The sequence below is a fragment of the Schistocerca gregaria genome, chromosome X (assembly GCF_023897955.1).
Source record: "Schistocerca gregaria isolate iqSchGreg1 chromosome X, iqSchGreg1.2, whole genome shotgun sequence".
Classification (NCBI taxonomy): Eukaryota; Metazoa; Arthropoda; class Insecta; order Orthoptera; family Acrididae; genus Schistocerca; species Schistocerca gregaria.
Window position 1 is genome coordinate 174,245,878 of NC_064931.1, and position 26,248 is coordinate 174,272,125.

Below are 26,248 nucleotides of genomic sequence, written 5' to 3' on the forward strand. Positions count from 1 at the left end.
TTCAAGTAAGAACACACAACTGATTCTACTTGCCTGATTTGCTGCAGTTTCCCCTGTTTGTGGTCCCCAAGCATTATGATCCACTCCCCAGTCTGACACAGCTGGTACCTGTGGTGCATCTCCAAATCCTTCTGGGAGTGGTGGTGGTGGTTCAGATGGCGGCTGACTAGCTTTTACCTCCTGTCATAAAAGTAAGTTTTAGAGACATGTGAAACCTACAACAGATTATAGTTGCAAACAACTGACAGTAGCCAGCTAGCGTTTAAATTTCCTTAAAAGATAAGTGAATTTTATCACAATGGGCATAGGAGCTGTGTTTGTATGCTATTCTCCACAGTGATACAGCTGAACATTTACCCATTTCTGCAACTGAAAAGTACTAGAATGAAACACCACGCACAAATTTTAATCCCATTATGACTGTATGAATCCATCCTCCTCATAAAGACACTTTGGGTAAGGTATGGAAGCATCCATTATCTATGAATACCCAATAAAATGACAGTTTGTTCATTACATGATCTGTACCTAAAGGATACAGATGAAATTTACTACGAGATTTTCAAGCCTTCCTCACAATGCGCACTGAAATCCTTCACCCACAGTACCTAATTATGATTACACAGGTCAAGTATTGAAGTGACAACTGGAAATCCAAAACACTCTTTTCAAACTTAATTCAGTACTCACTTTCAAATTAAAACAAAATTATGTCATAATAACTCATTGATGTATCCTCTTCCACAACATGCAGAAAATGCTCAGCAAATTTTGATGAAGCAAACATGTTAAAAGCTATTTTCCCCATTATAAGGGGCATATACAGGGTGTTTCAAAAATGACCGGTATATTTGAAACGGCAATACAAACTAAACGAGCAGCGATAGAAATACACCGTTTGTTGCAATATGCTTGGGACAACAGTACATTTTCAGGCAGACAAACTTCCGAACTTACAGTAGTTACAATTTTCAACAACAGATGGCGCTGCGGTCTGGGAAACACTGTAGTACGATATTTTCCACATATCCACCATGCGTAGCAATAATATGGCATAGTCTCTGAATGAAATTACCCGAAACTTTTGACAATGTGTCCGACAGAATGGCTTCACATGCAGACGAGATGTACTGCTTCACCTGTCAATTGTTTCTGGATTCTGGCGGTACACCTGGTCTTTCAAGTGTCCCCACAGAAAGAAGTCACAGGGGTTCATGTCTGGCGAATAGCGAGGCCAATCCATGCCGCCTCCTGTATGTTTCGGATAGCCCAAAGCAATCACACGATCATCGAAATATTCATTCAGGAAATTAAAGACGTCGGCCGTGCGATGTGGCCGGGCACCATCTTGCATAAACCATGAGGTGTTCGCAGTGTCGTCTAAGGCAGTTTGTACCGCCACAAATTCACGAAGAATGTCCAGATAGCTTGATGCAGTAATCATTTCGGATCTGAAAAATGGGCCAATGATTCCTTTGGAAGAAATGGCGGCCCAGACCATTACTTTTTGCGGATGCAGGGACGATGGGACTGCAACATGGGGCTTTTCGGTTCCCCATATGCACCAGTTCTGTTTATTGATGAAGCCGTCCAGGTAAAATAAACTTCGTCAGTAAACCAAATGCTGCCCACATGCATATCGCCATCATCAATCCTGTGCACTATATCGTTAGCGAATGCCTCTCATGCAGCAATGGTAGCGGCACTGAGGGGTTGCCGCGTTTGAATTTTGTACGGATAGAGGTGTAAACTCTGGCACATGAGACGATACGTGGCGTCATTTGGACTGCAGCTGCAACACGGCGAACGGAAACCCGAGGCCGCTGTTGGATCACCTGCTGCACTAACTGCGCGTTGCCCTCTGTGGTTGCCGTACGCGGTCGCTCTACCTTTCCAGCACGTTCATCCGTCACGTTCCCAGTCCGTTGAAATTTTTCAAACAGATCCTTTATTGTATCGCATTTCGCTCCTTTGGTTACATTAAACCTCCGTTGAAAACTTCGTCTTGTTGCAACAACACTGTGTTCTAGACGGTGGAATTCCAACACCTGAAAAATCCTCTGTTCTAAGGAATAAACCATGTTGTCCACAGCACACTTGCACGTTGTGAACAGCACACGATTACAGCAGAAAGACGACGTACAGAATGGCGCAGCCACAGACTGCGTTGTCTTCTATATCTTTCACATCACTTGCAGCGCCATCTGTTGTTGAAAATTGTAAGTACTGTAATTTCGAAAGTTTGTCCGCCTGAAAATGTACTGTTGTCCCAAGCGTATTGCAACAAACTGTGTATTTCTATCACTGCTCGTTTAGTTTTTATTGCCGTTTCAAATATACCGGTCATTTTTGAAACACCCTGTACATACAGTAGATAGCTTTCTTCTACATCTCCATGTATACTCCACAAGATACAGTGCACTGCATTGTGGAGGGCACCATTACCACCACTAGTCATTCCCTCCCCCGTTCAACTCACAAATAGAGTGAGGGAAAAATGACTGTCTATTTGAGTCCAAATGAGCCCTAATTTCTTTTATCTCACCTTTGTGGTCCTTACGTGCAATATACATTGGCAGCAGAACTGTTCAGCATTCAGCTTCAAATGCAGATTCTCTAAATTTTGTCATTATTGTTCCTTGAAATCCCCTACCAGGGATTCCCATTTGAGTTCCCGAAGCATCTCCATAACACTTACATGTTGTTCAAACCTACTGGTAGCAAGTCTAGCAGCCAGTCTCTGAACTGTTTCAATGTCTTCCTTCAGTCTGACCTGGTTAGATCCCAAACACTCTAGCAGTACTCAAGAATAGGTCACAAGTGTCCTGTATGTGGTCCCCCATACATGTAAACCAAACTTTCCTAAAATTCTCCTAATAAGCCAAGGTCAACCATTCATCCTCACCACCACAATTCTCATACTCGTTCCATTATATATTTCTTTGCAAAGTTACACCCAGATATTTGAACAACTTCATTCTGTCAAGCGGGACACTATTAATACTGTGTCCGAACATTACAGGTTTGTTCTTCCCACCCATCCTCAATAACTTACATTTTTGCACATCTGGAGCTAGCTGCCATTCATCACACCAACTAGAAATTTTGTCTAAGCCATCTTTTATCTTTCTACAGTCACTTAAAGTCGACACATTACCATACACCACAGCATTATCAGCAAACAACCACAGATTGCTGCCCACCAAATTATATGTCCTATCACACTTCCCTGGGGCACTCCTGGCATTACCCTTGTCTCTGATGAACACTCCCTGTCGAGGACAGTATACTGGGTTCTATAACTTAATCCTGTCTTTGAGTCGTGCACATATCTCTGAACTTATTCCACACGCTCGTACCACTGTTAACAGCCTGCAATGAGGCACCGTTTCAAATGCTATCCAGAAATTTAGAAATATGGAATCAGCCTGTTGCCCTTCATCCAAAGTTTGCAGTATATCATGTGATAAAAGGGCAAGCCGAGTTTCGCGCAAGTGATGCTTTCTAAATCCATACTGATTCGTGGACAGAAGCTTCTCAGTCTCGTGAAAGTTTACTATACTCGAATTGAGAATATGTTCGAGGATTCTGCAGCAAACCGAAGTCATGGATATTGGTGTGTAATGTTGTGGGTCTGTTCTTTTATCCTTCTTATATACAGGAATCACCTGCACTTTTTTCCAGTTGACTGGAACCTTGTGCTGGGTGAGAGATTCACAATAAATGTAAGCTAGGTAAGGGGCCAATACTGTAGAGTACTCTTTGTAAAAACAAACTGGGATTTCATCGAGACCTGACGATTTATTTGCTTTGAAATCTTCAGCCGTTTCTCTGCGCCAGGGATGCCATATGGGAGTCAGTCTGACGGTCTAATGATGGGATGTTTGAGTCTCTTGTATGAATAATTTCTTGAACATGGAATCTAAAACTTCAGCTATCATTTTGTTAAACTGCCACACCAGACTAATCAACATGGGACTGAATGGAAGCCTCACACTCCCTTAGTATTTTACATATGACCACAATTTTCTTGGGCCAAGTATCACCAATTTAAAGCTTTCTACTATCTTACCCAAATTTTCAACTGACAAAGGATGAAGACAGCATCATAGATCTATACTCCACAAGCCACCTCATAGTGTACACAAGCAGAATGACAATTGATAAACTTCCACACAACTTTAAATTTCTCTGTTTATCCTGTGACAGTCATTTTGCACAAAGTGGGTATAACAAATGAATTGCATAACTCATCTTTGAAATTTCTCTATTAAATGTAAGAACCACACATCCCAAACTGCCAAGGAGAACTCAATCATTTAAGCTCTCTTTTGTAGGTGAAATACATTTCTGCAAGACTTTTCCAATGCATCTCACTGTGGAATTTGCTTTACTTGTTAGGTCATTTCACTTTATATATTCCTGGACAAACCTCTCCACACTATTTATGATTGTGATGCTGTTCCTAATGGTTGATTGTCAATCGCGTAATTAAACAATCATGGGTATTCCTGTCTATTTATGTACAATATTCTACAATTTTCTGTTGTAGTGACTTCCTTAAATACAACATTATCATCCACAAATAGTCTACTGGATCTTCAGATACTACCCATCAGGTCATACATAGGTATGTTACTAACAAAAACTATAACATTCCTTTTGGGTTACAATGCTACTTTTACATCTGACAGTTTACACTTGCTAACAACATAAGTTTTTGTTCCTAAGAAGTCTTTACCACAGAGCACATTCAACATTCTGTAAACTTTTATTATGTCCATTAGCACCTCATGGATGACTAAGACTAAGCTGAGTTTAACGAGATTTTTTTTTTATTATGTTGATTCTTACAGAGCAGATGTTTGTGCTGAATTCAAATGCTGATATTGTAGAAAAGTAATTCAGAAAGAAATAATTCACTAGAATGATCAAATCTAATCTCTTCCAGTGTCTTTCATATCACTCTTAACTTCATAGAACATGCCAATACCGCAGTTAATACATAGTGACGGAAACTATAGAGTAACAAACAACCTGTTTTACATTTGCACATGGTGATTGTGGCAGAGGGGAAAGGGTAAGACAATGGTTGAGTAAGATAATGGCAGAGATCATGCCTTTACTAACTGTCAACCTCAACGAACAACTGCAGTAGCCATTACCAAATGCTTTGTAACACTGCACTTTGCTACTATAGGTTCATTATATGGTTCAAGTTTGAATCTCAAGAAGGATCAGAACCGCTTTTGCAAAATGACAAAACACAGGTGTATGCTGGCAGTGCTGAGAAAGAGAGGTGGAACTTTTTGTTCTCTGCACTACTCCTCACCCCACAGCTGCCCAAGTTCTCTTTTGTTTTCACTCACAGCTTATTGACATGTTAATTTCCACACTACAGAAGCAATTTTTTCTGTAATTCTTTTAAACTAAAAAACCTTGGTGGGGGTACTTGTCACAATTGGACTGGGACTGTATGAATGTCCACAGAGGGTACTAATTTCATTCCAGATTTGCATGTTAGTGACTGCTACACCAAACTCCACCTGATCTGATTTAATCTGGTCCCACTGATTGAGGACAGACGGGAGGGGGGGGGGGGGGGGGGGGGCAGTTGAACATTCACTCCACAGATGGCTGAACAATAGTACCTGTGAAGGTCAATGCATAACTAAGCAGATTCATTGCCTGTCATGACATGAGAAGATGCCACTGGAAGAGAGAGCTTACAAGATAGCATAGATGCTTTGTATGGGGCTATACCACAAATCCCATCTGATGTGATCTTGATGAATAACTTCAAACATCTTAAAATAGGGAGTGTCATTGTCATCAGTTACAGGTTTAGTCCACTAGCAAAGAAACAATGTCCTTATGGAACTATAATGCACCAAAGTAATTCCCAGGCCAGCTCTTTCCATTAAGGAATTTTACAATATCTACTGAAGCTTTGTTTCTAATGTTTATATCCAATGGTGTAGCATGTGTAATTACTCACCAATTTCAGAACCATGAATCTCTTAAGTTAACTGCAGTTCCTTTTGGTCATAATTCAGAGGCAACAAAATAGTTAAAAGTATGTGCATACATATATCTCCATTATAAAATAACAATTAGTTCCTGACAAGTTACTATTGTGTGGCTAGTAAGGGAAAAAAGGTTAGTCTATCATCTCATCAGCTACAACGTCATTGGTGAAGCAGCAAAAGATCTCCCAGGACAATGATGAGTCCATTTCACATGAACCATCCTGTACTCATAAGAAAGGTAGAGGAAATTTAATCTGGATGGACAGATGGGGATTCATGATGCTGAAGAAATGGGCAATGAAAATATTTCACGAAGGGGGAATACTTTTATTTCATTCCATATGAAGGATGACATTTAAATAAAAATAAATAAAGTCACGTCTTTATTTGGGGACACCGTATGTGTATTGCTCAGTAACATCCATACAATCATTGGGAGATGAAGCTACTTCTTGACAATTTGCCTACAAATGGCATAGCACGTCCTAACCTGATAAAAGAAAAAACACCTTCAATATGCTTCTTGTATGGTAAAGTTTTCAGTTAAGTATGGTAATCACCCTTTTGAGTACATTTTCCTACTCAAACTGACAGTGCAATGCAACAACACGAACAATAAGAAATACAATCCTTATTTCCAGCAACTTATATTATCACCACCACCACCACCACCACCACCACCACCACCACACAATTTTCTACTATGAGCCACAAGACAGCATGCAGTGCAGGGCCGAGGATACTTTCCAATTCTATTAGTAATATGCTGACCCATTCCGTTCATACAGTCAATTAGAGGAAAAAAAGCACACCTCTACAAATACCCTAATCTTTGATATTTTCTCATGGTCTGTGTGTGACATATGATGGTGGTGGCAGAAATGTCAGAGTCTTCATCGAATACCAGTTGTCAAAATTTACCACAACAGGGTTTCCTGATAACATAGTTATCTTTCTCCAATGACCCAAATTTCATTTTCATGAGCACCTCTCCTACATTTTCATATTGGCCACAGGACTTTTCCCCACTCTAGGGGAATGCACTGGGCTTCCCATGAGAGTGCCCTCTGTTCAGCTCAGTGGTTTTATTAACAGAACTTCCTACTCAGCTGCTAGTTTTTCCACCTCTTAAAATGTTCCCAGCAGACAGAGAGAATCCATAAGTGAATAGTTTTCTGCATCAAACTTGGCCTCTTAGCTCAAATTTTGAAAGAAATAAACAATAGCTATGAAAGCCTTCATTATTTTAATTCCACAACTTTAGTTGCAGCAGCACAGGTAACGGAAGCCACAGCTGCTATACATTAATTGAGCAAGCTGTAGCTCTCTCAACCTGTGAGGCTGCAGGTATTCTGTTGATGTGCTGCCTTTAAGCCACAACACGTCTCACTAACTTATCCCTACCTGCCTTCCAGCAATTCACTAATAATAAAGCATTTCCTAATGTTTTGAAAGCATACACCAGCAGCAAAACATGTCAACAATATTGTGGTCCAGCCACTTCTAGATGGTCTCTTACGGTTTAGGCATGTGTCAAACAATGGAAAATCCAGAGTGCAATTTAACAATATTATGAAAAGGATAGTTGCTACTCACCATATAATAGAGATGCCGAGTCGTAGATAGGCACAACAAAAAGACTGCCACAACATGAACTTCTGGCCAACAAGGCCTCTGCTTGTTGTATTTTTTCGATAAAGGCCTTGTTGGCCAAAACCTCGTTTTGTGACAGTCTTTTTGTTGTGCTTACCTGCGACTCAGCATCTCCACTACATGGTGAGTAGCAACTATCCTTTTCATAATATTGTTTAGGCATTATTTTAGAGACCTATTGTAACTGTTCATTCAAAGACTGAACCAGATGCGGAAGTGGTAAATTAAATGCAGGTTATTTATCACCACCTCTAAACAGATGCCACAAGAGCACACACGTGTTGCTGAGAAATTTTGGTGTGCTTAAATGTGTACTCTTGTGTGTTGAGAAACTAAATTTGTGTCACAGATCTTTTCAGTAAATGAACTCTTGTAGCAGGTTGCATTGGATCCCTTATATAACTTTCACAAAAGGAATTTGCTGCATTTCTGCTTAACTCAAGAAGTTTTTTCAGAGTCAAATAAACCCAAACACTAGTTTGTGTATGAAAGCCAAACAGCATATGCTAGAAGTTAAAGCACATATATAGATGAAGGATGTTATGCATTGTTAAATTATTTTTTCATCATTAACTGACTACTCATGTCATTCAGCCTGTGATGACAATAGTCCACTAACTGATGAAAAAGTGTGTTAAGTCTATGTTTGGTGTTCTGTTTACCTGGCCTCTTCATAAGATTCAAATTTTTGTCCTGCCTCATTCTTTTGACAAAAACTGTCTACTCCAAATCAAGACTCCTTGAGCAACACTGACATTACTTGTGCTGGTGGCAAAGACAGGTGAAGTGTGAAGTTTAGCCAAACTTCTGCAAACTACATTTACTTCAGCATGCACTAGCAATGTCTCTCAACTTTTGATAGTTTGAACATTGCCTCGGATAATAGGCAATGTGGACATACTGCAGGTCAATACAAGGTTTTAAAATTCCCTGGTCTCTTGCTTTTCTTCACACTATCTGCAGTCACTCTCTTACACATTGCAACATATTTGGTTGCATTAAAGTTTGTTTACATTTCTACTGTAGAAGCCAATTTAATAAACTATGTTTTAGAGGAAACCTCTCAGCCTGCAAGATCTGGGCAACCACAGAGGCTGGGTTGGATGCTTGGAGAAGGGACCAAACTACGTGGTCACCAGTCCCTCCAACCTTAGATTAACTAAAACTGATAAAATCCCACATTAAAATAGGGAACTACAATATCCATAAAATTATAAACTATTGACAGGGAAGGGAGGGAAAGGACGGAAGAAGAGGTGAGGGAAAGAAAGTGATTAATGAAAGTGGCCTGAAGGAAGAAGCACAGGAGACAAAAGAGATGCTCAAGACATAACATACCCCATAAGGAAAGGACTGGGAAGGCAGAGGGTGAATGCAGAGGTGAACCACCAAACTCAATTGAAGCCAATCCAGTCGGGGCGAAGGGGGGAGCAAGAGGGCCTACCATCTCCTCCACTCACAGATAGGGTGGAAGGTCCCTCATTTAAATAAAGTGATAAAAACCAGGAACAGTTCCTGATGGGGATAGACTGTACAGCGACGGCAGAAATGCATGACACGTCTTGGCTGCCGAAAACTGAAAGCCATAGGAGACAGCTCATGAGTGAGTCCGGCAGATTGTCCCTTGTAACTGCGTTCTGCAGCGCCCATTATGGAGGAAGCGAGGTAGACCCAAAAATCGTCAGCATACATAGAGGGGGACACTGTCGGCCCAAGAGCTGTCACCAGACCATTAATTGCTATGAGAAAGAGATGGAAGCTCAGCACAGAACCCTGTGGAATCCCATTTTGTTGTCAATGGGGAGTGCTGTAGGAGCAGCCAACTTGGACCCGAAAAGAGCAGCAAGAAAGGAAGTTACGGATAAAAATGGGCAGAGCACCACAAAGGCCCCATTTGTGAATGGTGGTGAGGATGTGGTGGCACCAGGTGGTGTCATAGGCTTTATGCAGATCAAAGAAGACTGCAAGGAGGCGTTGCCAATGGGCAAAAGCTGACCAGATAGCAAACTCTAGGTGCGCCAAGTTATCCACTGTAGAGCGCCCACAGCGAAAACCACGTTGAGTTGATGACAAAAGGTCGCAGGATTCAAGGATCTAAAACAGCCGCCGACTCACCAGGTGTTCAAGGAGCTTGCAGAGGGTGTTAGTAAGGCTAATTGGATGGTAGCTATCGAACTGAATAGGTGGCTTCCCTGGATTCAAAACTGGAACAACAATGCTTTCCTGCCACTGGGTAGGAAAGACTCCCTCACTCCACAGACGGTTGAAGAGGGTCAGTATATGATGGAGGCCAGCTACCGATAAGTGTTGGAGCATTTGGTTATGTATCCAATCCAGTCCAGGAGCTCTGTCAGGACAAAAGGCGAGGGCGCTGGAAAATTCCCACTCGCTAAATGGAGCATTATATGGCTCCGAGCAGCAAGAAACAAAAGACAAAGGCAGTCTTTCTGAGCACTCTTTCAGGAGAAGGAATGTAGGCAGATACTGAGTCCATGCTGAAGCTTGAGCAAAGAGTTTAATGAAATTTTCCGCTGCAAAGTCTGGATTGGTAAGGCCAACACCATGCACAGAAATTCCTGCAACCCCGGTGGGAGGAAAGTGTCCAAAAATTCCCGAGTTTCACCCAGACTTGTGAAGAGGGGGTGCATGGTCTTATGGCAGCTACATATTGTTCCCCACAAGTCCGTTTCTGAAATCTGATTAGGTAGTGGGCCTGGGCACAGGGTCGTTTAAAGACCAGAATAAGAGCTGTAGAACAGTGCCGCTTGAAGTGTTGAAGAGCATGGCTGCAGCAATTTCCGGAGTCCACCAAAGGGACCATCTTCTGGTGTGGGGAACCTGAGGAAGAAGGGATTGCTGAAACAGCTGCTTAAAGGATGGCAGCAGTCAAAGTCTGAGCAGATTCATCAACACTGTCGTGTGGCAATACAGGGGGGGATGGGAGCAGAGAAGGCACCCCAATCAGCCTTAGATATGGCCCAGTAAAAACAATTGGATAATGGTTGCTGTCACTTAAGTCATCGTGGACTCCCCACTGAATGGAGGGAAGAAGGCCGAGACTGCAGATGGAGAGGTTAATGGTAGAGAAAGTGCCATGGGCCACACTAAAGTGTGTGGGAGTGCCTGTGTTTAGTAATCAGAGGTCAAGCCAGAACAGCTTCAACTGTCCTGCCCAGGGCAGTAGTCATGACTACCCCAAACAGGGTTATGGGCATTAAAGTTCCCTAATAGCAGGAATGGTGGTGAGGGCATGGGATTTGGGCGGCCTGTCAGGTGGGAGGTAGAGATTACAGATTGTGACTGGAGTGGACAGATGGATCTTGACAGCAATGGCTTCCTGAGTGGTATGGAGGGGAACCCATTTACTAACAATGTCCTTTTGGGCCAAAGTGCAAACACCACCAGAAGCCTGCAAAGGGCCAATTTCGTTCGGACAGAAAGTGTGGAACCCACAAGGGGCGGGTGAGTAAGAATTGACAAAATGGGTCTCCTGCAGTGCAATACAAGCGGCAGAGTAGAAGGAAAGAAGGGGGTGCAACTCTGGAAGGTGACGCAAATACCCATTACAATTCCACTGGAGGATTCTCAAGCCAGAGTCCAAAGGGGAAGGGAAGGGACCAGAGTCAGTCACACCGCCGAGTCGCCATCCGTCACCAATAAGGATGGGGTAATATCCATGTAGGTAGGGTCAGACTCTGTTGGTTCACTGACTGGAGGAGGGGAAGGCTGCACCTTGGGGGGTACCGGAGGGGCCTTGCCTTTGTTCTTGCATTTCTGCTCCTTCTCTTGGGAAGGAAGAGAAGGGCAGAATTCAGCAAGGACAGGCACGGAATTGCACTGGGCAATCTTGATGCCCACAGGCCGCGGATTGCGCTGCCAATGTGGAGCCGTAGATCGCCTTTCACGAGGATGCCGGGAAGAGAAGTCCCAGGAGGGAGCTCCAGTACTGGCAGCTGCTGAAGGAGGAGAGCACTTCTCCGGCGAGGGAGGGGGAGCAGCACCCAAAGGGGTGGGTGTGGGTACTGATGGGGAGTGGGAGTGGGAGGAGGAGTCTGAAGGCAGGGGGCGAATGGGGTGGGGCTGGGAAGAGGAGTGGGTAGGAGGGGGAATGGACGAAACTGAAGCAAAAGTAGAAGACAGACACGTGATTGAGCTGGTCATACTTAGGTGAGCCAATCTAGGGTTTTGTACTCTTGAATCCTCCTTTCTTCCACAAACACCGGGCATACAGGCGAGTGTGGAGAATGTTGTCCATGACAATTTGCATGCACCGGTGGGGGTGCACAGGCAGTCCTCATGGAGGGGATGCCCAAAGCCACCGCAGAGGGGATCGGTGGTGCAGAGGGAAGACATGTGCCCAAACAGTAAGCATTTAAAGCATCTCATTGATAGTGGAATATAAGGTTTTACATGACACCGATACACCATTACCTTGACCTTCTCTGGGAGGACATCCCCCTCGAAGGCCAGGATAAAGGTGCCCATAGCAGCACGATTGTTTGGACGACCTTGCTGCACACGGCAGATAAAATGAACCCCTCGCCGCTCGAGGTTAGCAAGGAGCTCCTCATCAGATTTGAGAAGATGGCGGCAGAAAATAATGCCCTGTACCAAGTTCAAAGACTGGTGTGGCGTGACAGACTGGGACGCAGATGGTACAATGGCTGAAAGATTAAAAGAAAACTTAATTTTAATTTCAGACACGTACCCAACTGATACAGTTAGTGGTGACTTTAATTTACCCTCAATATGTTGCCAAAAATACAAGTTTAATTCCAGAAGTATGCATAGAACATTATCCAAAATTGTGCTAAATGCATTCTCTGAAAATTATTTTGAGCAGTTGGTTCACAAGCCCATGCGAACTGTAAATGGTTGTGCAAACACACTTTATCTCTTACAACAAATAATCCTGAGCTAATAATGAGCATCGAAACAGATAATGGCATTAGTGAACACAGGTTGTCATAGCGAGATTGAATATTGCAACACCCAAATCATCAAAAAATATATTAAAAATATACCTCTTAAAAAGAGGGGAAGGAGAAAAAAAAAATCACTTGACACCTTCCTGACAGACAATCTCCACTCCTTCCAAATTGATAATGTAAGTGTAGACCAGATGTGGCTTGAATTCAAAGAAATAGTATCAGCAGCAATTGAGAGGTTTATATCAAATAACTTGGTACACAAAACAGGTCCCAACACTGTTGCAGAAACAACGAACAAAGCATGCCAAATTTAAACGAGTGCAAAATGCCCAAGATTGGTCACCTTTTACAGAAGCTTGAAATTTAGTGCGACTTCAATAAAAGTTTCTCAAAACCTTACAGAAAATCCAAATAGAGATTCTGGTCATATGTGAAGTATGCTAGCGGCAAGATACAATCGATGCCTTCTCCGCATGATAGCAATGGAAATACTATCGACGGCAGTGCTGCCAAAGCAGAGTTACTAAAAACAGCCTTCCAAAATTCCTTCACCAAAGACGACAAAATAAATATTCCAGAATTTGAATCAGGAACAGCTGCCAACATGAGTAACATAGAAGAAGATATCCTCTGATTAGTGAAGCAACTTTATTCACTTAACAAAAGCCAAGTCTTCTAGTCCAGACTGTATACCAATTAGGTTCCTTTCAGAGTACGCTGATACAACAGCTCCATACTTAACAATCATATGCAAGTGTTCACTCGATGAAAGATCCATACCCAGAAACTGGAAAGTTGCACAGGTCACACCAATATTCAAGATGGGTAGTAGGAGTGATCCACTAAATTACATGTCCATATCATTCACGTTGATATGCAGCAGGATTTTGGAACATATATTGTGTTTGAACATTATGAATTACCTCTAAGAAAACAGTCTTGACACACAGTCAAGATGGATTTAAGAAACTTCATTCTTGTGAAACACAACTAGCTCTTTACTCACATGAAATGCTGAGTGCTGTTGACAAGGGATTTAAAATTGATTCCATATTTCTAGATTTCCAGAAGGGTTTTAACACTTTACCACTCGAGGACTTTTAGTGAAATTGCATGCTGATGGAATATCATCTCAGGTATGTGACTAGATTCAGAGGGGTCACAGTTTATTGTAATTGATGGAAAGTCACTGAGTAAAACAGAAGTGATTTCTGGCATTCCCAAGATAGTGATATAGGCCATTTGCTGTTTCTCATCTACATAAACAATTTAGGACACACACTGAGCAGCAACCTTAGGTTGTTTGTATATGACACTGTCGTTTACCGACTAGTAAAGGCATCAGTACATCAAAAATTGCAAAATGATTTAGAAAAGATAGCTGTATGGAGCAAAAATTGGCAACTGACCCTAAGTAACGAAAACTGTGAGGTCATCCATATGAATCCTAAAAGGAATCCGTTAAACTTCGATTACGTGATAAATCAGTCAAATCTTAAGCCCATAAATTCAACTAAATAGCTACGAATTACAATTTGGAACAATTTAAATTGGAAGGAACACAGAGGATGCAGTGGAGAAGGATAATTAATAATTGTGTTTTATAGGCAGCCCACTTAGAAAATGTACTAAACAGATCTACTAAAGAGACTGCCAACACTACACTTTAGAATACTGCTGTGCAGTGTGGGATCCTTATCAGATAGGACTGACAGAGTACATCAAAAAAGTACAAAGGAGGGCAGCATGTTTTGTATTATTGTGAAACAGAGGACGGAGCGTCACTGAAACGATACAGGATTTGGTATGGACATCACTAAAACGATACAGCGTTTGGTATGGACATCATTAAAACAAAGACGTTTTTCACTGTGGCAGAATCTTCTCACAAAATTTCAATCAACTTTCTCCTCTGAATGCAAAAATATCTTGTTGGTGCTGACCTACATAGGGAGACGTGATCACAACAATAAAATAAGGGAAACCACAGCTCGCACAAAGACATAGGTGTTTATTTTTTCCGTGTGCTGTATGAGATATGAGTAATTGAGAATTATTGTGAAGGTGGTTCGATGAACCCTCTGCCAGGCCCTTCCTTAAGTGTGATTTGCAGAGTATTCTTGTTGGTGTAGGTGTAGATGTACGTACAGACAGCACATGAAGGAGTCTAACACAATGTTAGTGTGCTAGAAAACACAAATATCTTGTCCAAAGAGAAATAACTTCTTAGACCTTTTTAACACAAAAATCGTGTTTAATAGTACGACATTCTGTTACACTTAAATGCAGCATTATTATTAGAAGACCTACCCTTCTCAGAACTATCTTTTAATATCCAGCAGTTCGACACATTTGCTACATAGTGTTTGGTGATTAAATCTGAAGGTTCAATTGCTTATTTGTAATCCAACAAGGAGTCAGTAAAAGTCTGTCTGGATACACACTGACTCTGGGATTATGGTACATCTCCCAAAACTTTAATATTGCCAAGTGTCACCTCAGCATGAGACAGAGGATGCCGTCTACAAGATGTGATCCTGACAGGACATGACAGCTCCATGAATGTGCAATACAGTACACACCAGATGACCTACCAGTGGTACTTTCAATCCGTCACATTCTGAATTAATAATCTAAGCATAACTTTCAGTATTTCAGGGTTACAGGTGGACCTTTGTAATATTTCCTAGTCACTGACAGTCAAACTGGATACCAGTAACTGCTGAAGCTATTGAACACATGAAGATAATGGTACACATCAAATTACTTGTGACCAAATAACAATAAACCAAACATTCTGAAAATTAATGATTTTACCTGAAACAATAACCTACATACAAAACACTAACAGAGACTGACTGAAATCCCAAGTTCACACACTTCCAAGAAAAAGCAAACCTACAAACAAGATGTTGGATAGTACCAAACAATGGTAAGTCCAGGTTGCAATATCAACAATTATGAAAATGATAGATTGCTACTCACCATAAAAATGGCATGCCAAGTTGCAGACAGGCACAACAAAAGGACTGTTACAGACCTCATGCCGAAAAGTGCAAGCCTTCTGGACCGGCTTTATGACAATATGATAAAGAAGGAAAGAAATTATTTATTTACCTATTTTACTTGCCAAGATTACCATGCATTCTACATGTTTTACATTACACATCTTTCAGTAAAGCTGTTATACTACATTCAGAAATGAAAATTTACACTAGCACATATACTGTTTATATTCATGCATGATAAGGACAGCAATGATTTGAAATTACAGAAGGCGAGTTTTTAGTTACGAGGGCTAGTATCAGTGAGTATGAGAGAGAGGTGTGGAGGACGGAGGGAAAGAGCATCATAAGGGAAGAAAGATGCTGTGACTCAGAGAAAGAAAACCAGAAAGGATAACTATGAAAAGAAGATACAATCATTGACTTAGCTATTTAATGGGGGGGGGGCCAAGGGAGGGGGGGGGGGGGGAGTTAGCCTTACACGTTAATTTTTAGGGAAAAACACTATGAGGATGGTGGAAGGAAGTGCTTTAACTTCTTCAAAGCACCAGGGCATTGAACTGCATGCATACTGCGGGGAAATTTGTTCCAGAGGTGGACTGCAGCCATAGCGAAAGATTTTTCTGATGTTTTGCGAGTAAGCACTGCTAGAATAATAGGTAAGTGGGACCTTGTGATTCAATTATGATGGCACAAAAAGTGTTTAATCTCTGATGTGAGGTAATGGGATGCTTGTGCACTGTGGAGCCAGTAAAGTACACATAACGTAGGATAGTCACATAATCTGTCTGACCACAGCCACCCTAACTGGGCATATGAAGCACTGACATGGTCATATCAATAGATGTTGTAGATATAATGCACCAAAGCATTCATGACAGATCCTAACCCCAAGTTTTCACTGCTTGAACCATGTTCAATTACATCACAGTAGTGGAGGCTGGATAGAAAGAGTGCTTGCACAAGTTTATGTTTCCCATCCTGAGGAAACATGTTACATAACTTTTTGAGAGGACAGAAGCAAGCGGAAGTCTTCTGGCACATTGAGACAGTATTCTCTCCTAAGTTAGGTGGTCATCCAAAGCTACATACGAGTTTTCTGATATGGTACTGAAATACCATTAAGCTGAATATGAGGCAATTGTTTGCAGAATTCTTAATTTAGTAACTTCTTTTAATTAGCACAATCCACATGCTCACTTAGGGACTTTGATAATTTGTAGCCTGAAGTATCTGAAGCAAAAACTAGTGGAAAATCCACTCTCCAGCTTCCATGTATTCACACATTTAAAGGAATCTGAGAATTTACATTGGTATAAAGGTATGTTTCTCAGAAATCTGAAGATTGCTTTATCACATATCTGCTTTGACCCGTAACATCTTCAAAATGGTGGCTAGTTTAAAGCTTGTATGATATGGCCAGCTTGACATCGCGCACTAAACATGCAAACATACACAACCTATGCCAAAAATATTTACTTCCAGAAATAACTAAACTAATTAGACAAGTGTGGGCATTAGACATTTTGGTTGGAGGAAAAAAAAGTACAAGTCCTAAGATTGAAGGCATATCAAAACTAATACTAGTGGGGAAAAAAAAATTAAAAATGAAACCCTCCTCAATCAACCACGACAATGAAAAACTAGGGGAAGAAAAGGTTGTCAGAAATTTCAGCCTAGCTATATAGCTCCTACGTCTATCACAATACCACGAACCCACACACAACTCCAAAATCTCATTTGACCTATATAGCTTCTAAAGATGCCATGATACAAACAAACTGCAACTGGCAGAATTAACTACTATCAAAACCAGACCAAGATAATGGCAGCACACTCCACAATATACACCACTATAAACTACAATATATGAACTTAAACTACCAACCCAAACCACAAAATCATAGAAAGCTACTCTAACAAATTTCAATATCAGTTACAAATATTAGCCCCCCCTCCTCTAAAAACTGAACCATTACTGAAATCCATTCCTCCTTACCCCTTGGCACCATCCACCTGATACCCACCCCCAACACAATACCAACATAAAAATGTAATTAACAACTACTAATATCATTCATAATTTCAGGAAAAAAAAATTACAACCGAGTCCAAACAAAAACTAACACAAACTTAACTGACCCCTCCTTCCTTACAAAACACTGAAAACCACATTAAACACCCTCTCCCAAGTGACCTCCAAATATCAAACCACCACTGCCACATGTATTTGTCCCTGGTTTGAGAAGTAGCAACTTCAGTCAGTCTCAAATTCGCTGAACTGCTAACATTTCACACATTCCTCCATGAGGCCATATAACCAGAGAAATCTAATCGTAGCAGCAATATCATTATCCATAGCAGCAACTAATGAATGAAAACAAAATTTTGTCGTAAGAGCCATAGCAAGCACCAAATGAAAAATGTAAGTTAAATTTCAAAGCATTAACAACATGAAAAACTAACAATTCCTAAACAAAAACTAATCAGTAGCCAATTACTAAGGACATTAAAGTAACTTACTCACAAACTTCCAAAACACTGAGTAATACACAGTACTAACTCCAATGCCACGCTAACATTACTCACAAATAATTTACACACAAACATCCCAAGCTTAAGTCCACCACTGCTTACTCCAGCATGCCATCTGCTAGCACAATGTAATTCAGAGACGTTGTACCACAATGTCGTCACACAACATAGTTACATCCCATGTCAAAGCTGACAGGCACTGTAAACTTCAGTTGATCATGTTTCTTTGCAGGGATGCTAACTTGTCAGCAGATCTAGTGTATGATGGCGTTCAGAAAGAGTTAAAACAAGCACCATTCATTGCACTTCATATTTCTAGTATTAGTCTATCACAATATTCTTTCACCTGGGAAAGGGCACTTCTGTAGACTTAGCCTGAGTTTTTATCATGACAATTCACAAGGACCGTCCGAACCAATTTGGAGTATATACACAGGTGTCTTGAAATCATTCACAGTGCAATGTATTTTCCCTAGCCATCACTGTACTTGTGTGTAATTTAACGTCACACTATATTTCCAGTAACAGCCATGCAAGGCCCAGTGCAATAATATCATGGTTGAGTAATACATCAATAACACAAATAATGCTCAATTTAATCAGGAAACTAATGAAGCATTCAATAGCAAATGAAAGTAGATCAGAACTAACCCCAACAAGGTAAATAATGACTGTCAACCAACAGTATTGAAACCTGCCTTACATATTCAAACATGCATTAAAGTTACCGAAGTTCCCACACTCATTCATCCTCATATTCATGTACATCACTGTTCCATACCATCCTCAGTATTATTCCTCTCCATACCTTCGTAAATCTTACACCAAATATTAAAGACTATTCTTACCTATTCTGTTTTGGTACCAAACAACCTAATTACCATATAGAAAGAAACTTCCACATGGGAAAAAATATATTAAAAACAAAGATTCCAAGACTTACCAAGCGGGAAAGCGCCGGTAGACAATAACACACACACACACACACACACACACACACACTCTCTCTCTCTCTCTCTCTCTCTCTCTCTCTCTCTCTCTCTCTCTCTCTCTCTGAGCTTTCGCAACCAGCGGCTGCTTCGTCAGGAAAGAGGGAAGGAAAAGGAAATATGTCTGTCTGTCTGTGTGCGTGAGTATATACCTATCCTTTTTTCCCCCTAAGGTAAGTCTTTCCGCTCCCGGGATTGGAATGACTCCCTACCCTCTCCCTTAAAACCCACATCCTTTCATCTTTCCTTTTCCTTCCCTCTTTCCTGACGAAGCAGCCGCCGGTTGCGAAAGCTCAAATTTTGTGTGTATGTGTTTGTGTGTTATTTTATTGTGCCTGTCTACCGGCACTTTCCCGCTTGGTAAGTCTTGGAATCTTTGTTTTTAATATAATGACCATATAGTACACTTTCATATTCCTGGATTTCCAAAAATCATCTGGCACTGTGTCCCATTGTAGATTTAGTGGAGGAGCGAACATATGGAATAGGATCCCAGATATGAATGGCTCAAAGACTTCTTAATTAACAGAATACCATAAAAGTTGTCCTCTACGACGATTAATCAGAGACAAGGGTATCGTTATGAGTGCCCCAGGAAAGCATGATAGGACTGCTCTATTCTCTGTATAATACAGGGTCTGACAGACATGGTGAGCAGCAATCTGCAGCTGTTTTCTGATGGTGATTTGGTGTATGGGAAGGTTATATTGAGTGACTGTATGAGGATACAAGATAACAGACAAAAATCTCTTTTTGGTGTGTTGAATGGCAATTAGCTCTACATGTATAAAAATGAAGGTTAATGAAGATCAGTAGAAAAATAATCCTGTAATGTTTGAATACTGTATTAGTGGTGTGCTGCTCTACAGTCACCTCAAATATCTAGGTGTAAAGTTGCAAAGTGATATGAAACGGAATGAGCATGTAAAGATTGAATGGCTGACTTCGGTTTATTGGGAGAATTTTAGGAAAATTTGTAAAGGTGACCACATATAGGACACTAGTGCGACTTGCTCTTGAGTACTGCTGTATTGTTTGGGACCCCCAGCAGGTCAGGCTGATGGAAGACAGCAATTCACAGGCAGGCTGCTAGTTACCAGTGGGCTCAAACAATGTGCTTTGGGAACTCAAATGGGAATCCCTGGAAAGCAGGCAACATTTTTTTTCCCTTTAGAAACACTATTGAGAAAATTTAGAGAACCAGTATTTGAAGCTGACTGCAGAACGACTGTACTGCCACCAACGTACATTTCCCCATAAAGACCACAAAGATAAAATAAGTCTCGGGTTGTATGGAAGCATATAGACAGTTCAGTTCATTTCTCCCTCACTATCTCCCAGTGGAACAGGAAAGCCAATGACGGAAATTACTACTACTACTACTACTACTACTACTACTACTAGTAGTAGTAGTAGTAGTAGTAGTAGTAGTAGTAGTAGTATCCCTCAACCACACACAACACGGTGATTTGTCAAGTATATATGTAGATGTAGAATGTAAAAATATTGGGCAAACCACATTAAAGGCACAAGAATAATCTGAACTTTAGGGAGGAAAAAAAAGCACGCACACACAAAACTGTAAATGAAATTTAATGAGAGATGAGAACTCCATGGCTTTATCACCATCCAGAACATTAGGCTGTCTAATGTCTATTTCCTTCATCATTTGTACAAGTTTAATAGTAGTAACGAGTATCGAATGGGCTTGTTAACATTGCTCTCCCAGCTGTTAATGCTGACCTCTGGGTTGACGCAAAAGAGCGAACTTTTTACGAATTTTATGAGGTAAATATTTTTCTTAAGCTTTCAATATCAATATAGATGGCAATACTTATAGTTCTAGCATGCCAGAATGATGCAGTATTCCTCAGATGTCAACTGTAACGAAGTTCCCAATGATACACGGTGACTCAGAATAAAATATCAGACGTATCAGGACATGGGTTTCCAAAGATGATCTCAAATGCAGTTTCATCTTGGTAACACAAAAATGCCACACAAACTAACCTGACAGAACAAATTATAGAATACAAGTATAACAATCCAGACCAAAATAATAAGCATATACTGCTTATGTAGTACTAGCCTGTATGAATTCACATATGTAACTAATTTTAAAATAAAAAGTCAAAACTATCATTAATATATAATATGTTAGAAAATATTATGACACTCATTCTGCCCCACAGTATGCCTACACAATCACTCTGCAGTTCAAACTTAAAGTGTTTGGCAGAGTGTCCAACAGTGGAGAAATGTGTCATTAATATGTGTAAGTTGATACTTATTATGGAAGTACACCACCCTTATAATTCAGACTCCCACTTTTTTTTTTTTTTGCTCTACATTACATACTTTTGACACAGCTAGTGATGTTACATTCTGATAATTTTTCTTTTGCCTCATAACATTTAGTACCACAGGATCTGAGACTGTGACCACATCTTATAGACAGAACTGTTGTTACTTAAATTATATGGGATTTTCTTTTGTTCTTAATTACAAACACAGAATACCAGGTTACGACAACAAGGGTTCGTATAAATTACGATCTACTGGGCTAATTTCCAGGTCTTTTATTACACATCATAATTGTTTTCCTTCAATGTTTGGTTGGAGTATCATGCTAACGACACACAATACACATGTAACTTTCCAAAGTATCAGGAGGCACCTGTAAGGAACCAGTTATCTTCATACAGTTATAAAAATTTAAGGTAGATTTCTGTTGATTGGCATAATCAATGATTAAGAACTGTCAAATAAGTATAAGTAGACTGAATGACTCTAGAGGCTTCACAGACTATCCAACTAATTCCACTATTTGTTCCCTGTGGGAAAAAAAATCATTTATGGGAGGATCTCACTACAACACAAAAGGCTGAAAACATAGATTTACTTCTCTCTGGACAATAGAAATACTGATCTTATGCCACAAGACATTTTAAAGTTTCTTGAGTTACCAATCAATACCTTCATTCCATCTAATTAGGTGCTCAAATTCTTAAAAATTGCTCTAGTCATGAACATTTCAAGAACTAATATTTAAAGATATAGTTTTCTGACCACATTTGTGCATGTCAGTTCCAGACTAAAAATTGTTTCAATCTGTAGAACATAAATGCACAACAAATTGCATCTATCTCAATTTCCAAACAAAAACAATTTTGTGGAAAGCATAGAACACAGCTTGGCTTCACTAAGTATATCAAGCAGGTATAAACTTGTTCTTGCAATGGCCATTTCTTAAAACAAAGTCAGCACACAAATTAGCTCCAGTAAACTCCTATCTAGAATGATTTTGGCCTAAAACATAACCGAAGTCACAAAGACTTTAAGAACTAATGGGTACTGACTAATGGGCAAATTTCCAGAAGTGGTATTATGGGCAAAACACGACAAAAAGCACAGTAACATGGGTTCTAAAATGCATACCATAAGAGGTCCCCTTGTTGTGGTTCAAGAGTGTGGGGGGGGGGGGGGGGGGGGAGGGAGAGAGAGAGAGAGAGAGAGAGAGAGAGAGAGAGAGAGAGAGAGAGAGAGAGAGAGAGAGAGAGAGAGAGTGTGTGTGTGTGTGTGTGTGTGTATGTGTGTGTGTGTGTGTGTGTGTAAATATTATGGAATAGTAGATAGTTAACTTTTACAATAGCACCACAACACAGAGCAAAGCATTAGTTCTGTGTCCACCACATAGCAATACGCAGTCAGAATTCTAAACAGCATGGTGTGCCACAGATTCTGTTTTGGGTCCACTCTCCCTGATATACACACGAGAGGGAGAGTAAACATTAAACTGTAAGTATTTGTAAACAAACCAATATCCATTACTTTTTAACACTAGAAAGAAAAGTATTACCTCAACATAAGCTGCTGGGAAAAGTCCAATGTATCCTTTGTGGTTCTGGCCTTCCCACCAGCCTTCTCCAACATCTTCTCGAGTGACATATAGTACTTCTCCTGGTTCAATTGAAAGTTCAGCTGTGCCAGGCTCTCCATCGAATGCGTACAATGCTTTCACCTGTGAGATATTTCCCGTGTCATATCGAAGCCAAAATATAATTCAATAAAAGTCTAACACTTGCACAGTTTGAAGAAGAAATATCCAGTACCAGATCGTAAGCATATATACTAATGTTAATAAAACTGAATACTAAAGTTCATACACTAGTAACTGTTCTGCAGAATCAAAACACTACTGAGTATAAAAAAATGGGTTGACATCACAGACGTCGCATAAACACTCAATTGAATCGACTGTCAGTAACACTACACCAAATGACAAATTAACCTAAAATTGCACAATTTTCATGTTTCGGACGCCTGCTAAGTGGACTCGTTCGATTCAATATCGTCTGAGAAACACCAAAAGAACAAACACATAAGGTTTGTTCCAACAAATGTCACAATTTTACACGATATTTGCACTGCAGCCTACGTGTCAAGTATGTGTCATCCCCAGCAGGTCTATGCTTAGAATTGTCGCGAGGTTACTTCTTTTTCCACAAAAGCACTATTATAAACTGTTTACACAAAACACAACTCTTCCACGACGTAACGCACCTTACCTGCTTACCCGCCATATCACCATTTAACGCTGTCAATTAAACCATTACCGCTACTTTTCTTTGATCAAACCAATAACATTCAACGAGAGGGCGTGCCTCAGCGCTACTGGACTACAAATGGTCATGATCTTTGGATCACGTTCCTAATCGTAAACCCAACGCTTTCGTGAAATTCATTATTCTGAAGAACATGAAAGTGCCAATATTTGTCGCTGGGGATTGTACAGTTGTTTACTTATTAGAGGAATAAGGAAGCCTACGCAAACTAATGAGCTACAGATACGAAACTTCAGTATCCACGCAAGACTGCGTTTTTGACCGAAGAAGATGTGATATGAATATAATTTGTTATGTAGCTTCTGAACATTGTACACAAGGAACTAATTTTAGGAGCAACGTTAATTATAAAATTAATAATTGACCGATTATAAGACCTGAATATTCAAATTACTTTGGAACAGTTCGCAGCTGCGTCTCCAATTAACAATATATTGGTGGTAGGAAAGTGTACGCAATTTAATTTTCTTTCCTCTCGTGCAGATAAACTTTTTCGTGTTTCACCTAAGTACCCAGATTGATTAATATGTACATGTGATACCACAGCGATCGGATTGTGTATAATGAAAAAATGGGCAGTAGGCTAGTAACTTGCAACCAGACCTGAGTTGTGTTCCACATTATACATCAGTGGTGGCCGCTGAGGTATTCCCATTGGTAGTGCCAAAAAAAAAAAAAAAAAAACTTAGTTTGGTAGTATCGAACGTATTACGGAACTTTGTCGATAATTCGTATATTTCATAAGATATTATATCAAACAAAAGGTTTAGAGAAACAGAAATAAACACTTATTACAAAAGCGCCTTTCTTACGCACAGCAAGAGACTGATATATTCCTGTAGAATATGTATGACAGCAAGTGTTTGTATAAGAAAGAGAGAGAGAAAGAGAGCCAGAAGTTGCTATAGCTATCTCTGTCGCATGTCTGCATGAGATATAAAACGTAACACTAACTCCGAAAGTCTCTCTCTCACACACACAAATGCACCTACACGCACGCATATGTTGGAAGTATGTTGAAAGATGACGGCCAGTGTTGATATGCATAGTGTTCATGCGAAAAAAAGTGAAAATTACACCGATAAAAACAGCGTGTGCACGAATTGTAGTGATGAAATCAGAAAGTTAAATGATCGTATAAGTAGTCTGCAACTAACCATTAATAATCTGATGAACGAACTAAAAGAACTTACGTCCGGAAAATGTGAACCTACATCAAACTTGCCTCACAGTAACCACGAAATTCCAGGCAAAGTGACAAAGTGCCTCATTCTCAACGAAGCTTATTGTATGAGCCTAATATCGCGTTTACAAGCAGGTTCAGTGTGCAATCAACTGTGCAAGATAAGAAACATTGTGCATGTGATAAAACTAACTTCCGAGCTGAATATTAAACTACAAATACGCGGAGTGATACATCCAAAAGAATGCCTAACAACTCAACTACTGTTATGAAGGGAAATGAAACTGAAAGACCTGAACACTTGCGTGATCCAGGTATCAAGTATTTGTCCAGCGCTGATACTAAATTGTTTGGCCATAACGACGGTGGGCCTTCTAAACATGCAGAGAAACCTAAACGAAGAAAATTAGTTTTGATGGCAGACAGTCATGGTCGTGGATTTGTTTGCCTTCTGAACGGTCAGTCCAGTTTACAAACAATCGCTTACATAAATCCTGGTGCTTCTATGTTTGTAATCATGTACGATCCACAGACATTGCTGGCTTATCCTCTGAAGACTTTGTTGTTCTAATTGGTGGATCAAATGACGTATATAAAAACGAAACCCACAAAGCAAAACGAAAACTAAAAAGATGCTTAGGACGCTTGACACTTTTAGTGCTGAACATCCCATATCGACATGACTTACCGTCTTGGTCATGCGTAAATAAAGAAATAATCAATGCCAACCAACAAATTTCAGTACTTTGCAAACATTTCAGAAATGTAGAACTCGTAAATGTTAACAATATTGGGCGCAGATTCCACACATTACATGGATTGCACATTAACAACATGGGGAAAAAAACTGCTCGTCGGAAAAATTGAAGAAATTATCATCAAGAGGCATCAAATACTCAAAAGCAAAATCATCCTGGATTGGCCCCGCAAATATTCGACGGAAACAACGCCAGCAAGATCTCACTCACCAACATCAACAACAAAAGAAGGAACTAGGTGCCTCCAATTTTCAGGCACAGCAAAAGCAATGAATTCAGTAACAGCTCTACCAATTGCAGACCCAGCTCGAAGACCAGCAGCAATATTATCAACAGTAGGAGCAGCAGCTGAACACATACCAGGGGAGCCAGACACAGAAGAAAATTCTGCTGCAGATGATAATAGAAGAATAGGGTGCAGCTGGGAAAAGAAAAGCAGTACTTCCAGCACACCTGAATGATTTTTTATTGACATGGTAAAGGTAAGTGATCAATTAAATATGTCAAAGTCTAACAATATGCCAAAGCCTAACAAATCAT

At 40.3% G+C, this 26,248-nt stretch overlaps 1 protein-coding gene across 2 annotated transcripts in view; it reads right to left on the reverse strand.

Moving 5' to 3' along the window:
- LOC126297776 (sorting nexin lst-4) overlaps positions 1-24,424 on the reverse strand; it is a 91,579-nt gene extending 67,155 nt beyond the window's left edge. The window contains exons 1-3 of one of the 2 annotated variants that reach the window (XM_049988954.1): positions 24,371-24,424; positions 23,002-23,163; positions 34-180 (exon numbers count right to left, since the gene is read on the reverse strand). In XM_049988954.1, coding sequence (XP_049844911.1) covers positions 34-180; positions 23,002-23,163; positions 24,371-24,388 — 327 coding nt within the window. In that variant the 5' untranslated portion in view covers positions 24,389-24,424. Of the gene's footprint in view, positions 1-33; positions 181-23,001; positions 23,164-23,710; positions 23,848-24,370 lie in introns of those variants that run through there. The other variant, XM_049988955.1, reaches the window with a different exon arrangement.
- Between the last annotated feature and the right edge of the window lie 1,824 nt (positions 24,425-26,248).